Raw genomic sequence first — 6,170 nt, 5'->3', positions numbered from 1 at the left:
GGCCACCCCAGGGGAAAGGTTGTCCTGGATTTAATGGGTTTAGAACTAGTCCAGTTATGAGCATCAAAACTCTTTGCGATGAGCGTATCAGAGCACTGCTGGGCGCCGATCAAATGATGCACTTTAAAAAAAAAAAAGAGATAAACCTTCCCCCTGCCCCCCCCACTTTCCCCAAAGCCAGAACAATTAAAGGGTATGAAGCTGAACAGATGATGGATAAGCAACATTAAAATGCACACAGGGAAACTGATTGCATTGACCGTGGGTTAATGAGTGCCTTACAAAATAATTTCTTATTGCTTATATTATGCCATCAAATTACCTTCATAAATAGCCTTAAAATTCATCTCACAGCAATTTTATACAATTATAATGGGAGAAGAGGAAGAATTACTCTTCCTTCCTGCTGCACTGCAAAACTAATAAAAGGGCCGTGATCCCAGCTCCAGGAATCTTGCTGTCTATATGGTAGACTATAAGCTCATAATGTGCAGCAGAACAAGGCGGTTCCCACACCACGGGCACTTGCTGGCAGAGCTGTTTCGTCCCATTGTGTGAACAGATGTGATCTTTGACTAACATCACTGTGGTGGTGAACGTCCCCTGCTACACCGGCAAAGCTGTCCTTTCACCGAAGTAGCCCGTTTCATGTGCACAGGTCTGGTTTGACCATATCATACGATAACAGCTTTGCTGTCACAGCTGTGGTCCTGCAAAGGCTGGAAGAGGCTGGAATGAAGTGCCTGCATAATTCTTCAGTTAAGTATTTATCCAGAGCGTCTATCTAGAATTTCAGGGCTTTGTTTTTTTAATAAAAGAATATCGACAAGGTATTTCCACGATGCTCAGATGGAGGAGGCTGATTGTCTTTGGACCCTCTTCATGTCTGCCCCAGTGAAGGAGCTGATGTTGTTTGTTTTCTTGTTTTCCAGAACTGCTTGAGGAGGAGGGACGCCGGCCTACTAAATCAGTTACAAGAGCTAGATAAGCAAATAAGTGATCTCCGCCTGGACGTGGAAAAAACGACAGATGAACACCTTGAGACAGACAGTCGTCCAAGTTCAGGTAAGGCCAATATTCAGCAAAATGGAGCCTCCCTTGGTACCTGGAATTAAACTGGCTGTAGTTTTCAGTACTACAACGGTAAATGTCTATAGCATGTTCACACTCTGATAATTAAAATTAATGCCTACTAGCAAAGTTCACCTACCACTGGAAAGGATGCTGTTTGTAGACAACATATTCAGAGGAGCATTTCAAGCTTAATTAGATTTTTAGTGTTTGAGGCATTTTTTTTTTTTCAAGGCCACCAACAAATTAGTTCAAAAAGTTCTAATCGTCCTGCATATTAGGAAGGAGGCTGCAGGAAAAATGGTGAAAGGAAGCACCACCAGGAGCAGGAAATGTCAAAATTGATCTTACAGCCAGAAGGGAACATTGAATCAAACAATTTGATCCCCCGTATATTGAATTTCATCCCATTCTAACTGTGTTGAAGCCAGTAAGTGGTATTTAACTATGGGGAACCTTTCCTAGAGGCATCTAGACTTGTTCTGAAGACACTAAAAAGTGGAGAATCCACTAGTTTGCAACTGTTAAAACTATTGCTAATTTCTAACCTGAATTTGACTTGTTCCAGCACTGATTTTTTTAATCTGCTTTTCTCCCATAGAGTAAGGTTTTTTCTAGTACCCAGCTTTTTCTCCTCTTGGAGGTGCTATGTAGTATAATTCCTGACTTTTTTTGATGAGCTAAACAGGTTGAGTTCATTAAAAGTCATTCGTTTTAAGGCATTTTTCCAAGCTCTTCAATAGCTTTAGACCCCCTTTCCAATTTTTTAGCTTTGCTTTAAGCATGCTGGATTCGAGGACTAGGCACACCGTTCCGATGTCTTTCTTATTTCAGCAGTATGTAATGACTTCAGCAGTATAGACTGCTGAAGTCATTTTCCTACTGCTATTCATCAGTCTCTTTGTACATCCAACAAGCTCATTAGCTTTTTTTGCCATATCATTAAGCTTGATTGAGCTGCTTTTCCACGCTGACTAAGTCCTTTTCAGGATTATTGTTCTCCAGGATGCATTCCCATTCTGTAGACATGCCCTGGTTTCCTTATTCCTAAATGTACAATTTAAATTTTGATTATGGTATGTCATATTTTTCTTGAGTAGTCCCAATTTACCAGGAAATTAAATTTTCTGTGTCTGCACATTATTTACCATGTTCCTTCTTTCATGTTGTCCACGAATATTATATTTATCTCCAGAACTTTGAGGAAAATAATGGATAGCGTTGGATGCAATACTTGGTAAAAATTTTGTTAGTCAAGTAATAGCTGGAGAGTCTGTCTTGGAAGTATAATACACTATTAAATGAGCGGGCTGTCAAACACAGCCTGGATCCCTCTTGCTAAAATCTGAAAACCCCTGTAAAGGGTAAAAACCCCAACCCCTGTAATGGTTAAAAAAAAGTTCAAAATTTCATGTGCTAAGTAAAGTTCTGCTTTTTTACTTTTAAGTGCTTTACTTTTAAACGGAATCCTTCTTAGCAATAAGGATAGTACTAAATTGTGCACTGTTTTTCGGGTGACTGAATGAAATCCCGTAACTAATTGCAACAGAGTAAGCCAACATAAACATGAGCCTGACTGCCTTTCTAGGGACACAAATGGTAACTTTGTGTAGACAAAACTAATATAAATCCAAACTCTTATTTTTATAGGGTTTTATGAGCTGAGTGATGGAGCTTCTGGATCGCTCTCCAATTCATCTAACTCTGTCTTCAGTGAGTGTTTATCCAGTTGCCATTCTAGCACTTGCTTTTGCAGCCCTTTGGAGGCAACACTGAATATCTCAGATGGACGCCCTAAATCTGCAGGTATAGTAAAAGCAGGTCGAATACATCATACTCCAGGAGGTGGCTTTGGCTTTGGAAATACTGCCTCAGGAGTATCTGGGTTGGATTAACCCTTCTTCCTTTCATTTGATGTATTGTGCTCTGAAAAGATTCCAGTGCCTATCACGTACATGGGTCACGAGGCAGGACCGTTTGCCCTCCACTAGTCCAGCCCTACATGTGAATATGTCACTCCAAACACATGAAAAGAACATGTGAAAATACGACAGCTGCTCTACCCAGTAGAGGGCAGTGGTACCTATACACATAAACACATTAGTCGGCTAATTTCTCATGGTTTCCCTTAGAACAGCATTTTTACTAAATAGCAATAATGAAGGATACCTCAACAGCCATGTCCTCGTTAAAGTGACAGAGCAAGGAGCTAGCTACAGGTTTTAGGAGGTCAGAGGGCACGTCAGTGTGTTTGTAGCAGTCATTTTGTCAGTTCTGATGGTCCTCAACCCCTAGGTGACCATGCTGAGGTGTCCTGCATTTATATAGTATAGACAAATAGACATCACAAACAGGGAAAAAGTATTTTGTCTCTTTGGCAGAGCACTGTTGACTTTCCTTGGACACTAGGCTGAAGATGCAAGCCTTAATGTGTGGGATGGTTAAACAGGAGGGTGGCTTCTGTCTGTTGTCCAGAAAGGACACTTCAGTAGGACTTTTGTGATCAAGCGTTACTGGTTGCAGCCATACTCATTCAAAAACCTTAGTTCAGTCTGGGTTGTGGAGGATGCTCCTAACCATAGTATTTCCAATTTCCATTCTGCTCTTTATGGTTAACTCAGTGATTTTTTTTTTGTGAATCAAAGACAAAATAATTCAAATTCTTCTAACTCTAAAGTGGGAAAATACAGCCTGGGATACATTCATTCTGAGATGCTGAGAAGTTCTCTAAGTTATTCTTTGAGCAGCTTGACATAATTTAATGCTCCCTGATGTAAGGTGTATGTGATCTTCATCAGCCATACATAAAAAGAAAAACATACACAAGGATTTCCAGCAGATTGCATTGCTGTTTTTTTCTGTATACATCACAAAAACCTAAAACTCTCATTATTCATACCGTCTCACTTTTAGAGATGAAATTTCACAAACTGGCATGTTTCAAAGAAGTGTTTTTGTCAACATTTCCTGACTCCAACATAGAATTTAGGAAAAGTGGAGGAAGTTCATGCTCCTAACTTCCCTGTTCTTCCTCTCCTGCTCACACAGGAACATCATCTCTATCAGCTAATTTCATCAATGTCTGTGAGACCTCTTTTGAAATAAGCCTTAGATAAGTGATGAGCACTGAGCATTCAAATTTGAGTACCCCGGCTGAAGTTTCTAGCCCAAGGGTAGAAAACAGGACTGAAAGTGATCTAGAAGGATCATTTAGATTGTACCCCTACCCAAGAAGACAAGGGCAACATAAGCTTAAGAAAATAATAATCTTAGGTGCTTGGATTGAAGCCCTGCTCCTAAGGTCGCTTACCTCCCAAGTAAGTGCCTTAGCCATTAAATCTGACTCATGCATCCTGAAACGCACTGGATTTCTCTTACAGAACTCTCTTTGCAGAGCCAAGGCTAGGATGTCAGCTGGATTGACCTGCACTCCTTGTACTTTTGTGGAAAGATGAGCCTGTTGGCCATTCTTTAACCCTTTATTGCTCAAAAGGAGCATCTGTTATTATTATTATTAGCGTTATTACAATTATAAAATAATTGTGATGATAATAATAGTAGTAACAATAACAACAACAAAATTAAATCTGGATTTTTTTTGACCCAAGATACACTTGAAAGAATCTGGAAGTGAAATTTGTCAATAAGCTAAAAGAATTCATTGGACTCTTGCCTATATTTTTTATGTTTCCCTTTGGATTTAGCAAAGTAAAATATAAAATTCTTATGTGCTGAGGCCTGCAGTGGGTTTTAGAGGTGCCTGTGTAGCATGTAAACAGAAGAGAACCTTACAGACTTCTGGGTGGCTTGGAAGTAAAACAGGAAGCTTTTAGCAACCTAGGCACAGGTTTGAAACCAAAGTAAATGTTCTCATTAGGGCTGTGATTTTTATTTTTTAAACTATGTAGTCATATTGGGGCAAATCCTACATAGATGCAGTTACAGAGAGACCCACAGAAGAATAGTACTGCTTTTACATCGCTTAAACGGCATCCCTGGTTGCAAGGTTTCTACTGTTTGAACAGCGCTGCTGTTGTATAAACATTGAATCGTATGTGTAGATGGGACCAGAGTCCTTGACGGCACATGAAAAACGTAGCAGAACTGTCCCTGGCAGACTCTCTAAACTCTTCTAAAATGCCTTTCAGATCTCATAGGCTGGATGGACTATAATAAGGAAGGCCAGCATGAGGACCAGACCACAGGCTCTGTCTGTCGCTCTTTGTCCACACCGCACTCAAATTCCCTCGATGTCGTTGCAGATGTACATCCAAAGTACCAGTGCGATCTGGTGTCTAAAAACGGGAACGACGTCTACCGGTACCCCAGCCCACTCCATGCGGTAGCTGTGCAGAGTCCCATGTTTCTTCTCCCCGTGACTGAAAACCCCCAGCGAGAAGAGGAGAGGCTTGGTTGTGATATTAGCGACGTTTGCGCCGGATCTGAAACGGACTCGGGAAAATCCAACAATGCCTTTCTCCCGCAAGGCTCCTGGCCAGCGCCGTGCCCTTCCACCAGCAAGAGGATAGACGGTTACATCTTAAGCCTGGTTCAGAAAAAGACTCACGCGGTAAGGACTAACAAACCGAGGACGAGTCTCAACGCCGATCCCACCAAAGGGATCTTGAGGCATGGAAGCATGTGTGTCAGGCAGCCTGCCGGGGTGGTGGCTCACGGTAACATCGTGAACCTGAAGAGCTCCAAGCAAGCATGCTTACCTTCTGGTGGGACCACCGCTCTGGACCACACGGCACCCTCCCCGTTAAAGCAGAGGCCGAGGGAGCCGGCTGGCGAGCAGCTGGAGAGTAGGAAGGCACCTTTGTCGGCGGCTTTCCTGCCCGGTGCGGCGAGCGAACTTCAGAGCAAGCACCTGCCGCGGGGTGTCAAACCGGCACCTCCGGAGCATAACCGCAACACAGTGGTCGCGGTGGGGGATGTCCCCAAGGAGAACGGCCAGCTCTTTGCCGTGTCTCCCAAAGAGAGCCCGGGGAAGACTGTGGTGTTGCAGCCGGAGAACAGGGTCAGCCAGCCTCCCAAAAAAGTCCTGCTGAAGAGCAGCTTGCAGGCGGCCCGCCCCCCGCCGCCCGCCCGCGCTGAGA

At 42.9% G+C, this 6,170-nt stretch overlaps 1 protein-coding gene across 1 annotated transcript in view; it reads left to right on the top strand.

Moving 5' to 3' along the window:
• The first annotated feature begins 997 nt into the window (after positions 1 to 997).
• The window catches only part of DACT1 (dishevelled binding antagonist of beta catenin 1), an 8,088-nt gene continuing 2,915 nt past the window's right edge, over positions 998 to 6,170 (top strand). Inside the window, 3 exon segments of the mRNA XM_019474788.1 lie at positions 998 to 1,065; positions 2,722 to 2,877; positions 5,220 to 6,136. Of these exon segments, the coding sequence (XP_019330333.1) occupies positions 5,234 to 6,136 (903 nt within the window). The 5' untranslated portion in view covers positions 998 to 1,065; positions 2,722 to 2,877; positions 5,220 to 5,233.

Source organism: Aptenodytes forsteri, unplaced genomic scaffold, assembly GCF_000699145.1.
Source record: "Aptenodytes forsteri isolate BGI_AS27 unplaced genomic scaffold, ASM69914v1 Scaffold76, whole genome shotgun sequence".
In the NCBI taxonomy this organism is placed as follows: Eukaryota; Metazoa; Chordata; class Aves; order Sphenisciformes; family Spheniscidae; genus Aptenodytes; species Aptenodytes forsteri.
The sequence above is the reverse complement of the archived record's forward strand: the minus strand, read 5'-3'. Positions and strand labels throughout refer to the sequence as shown.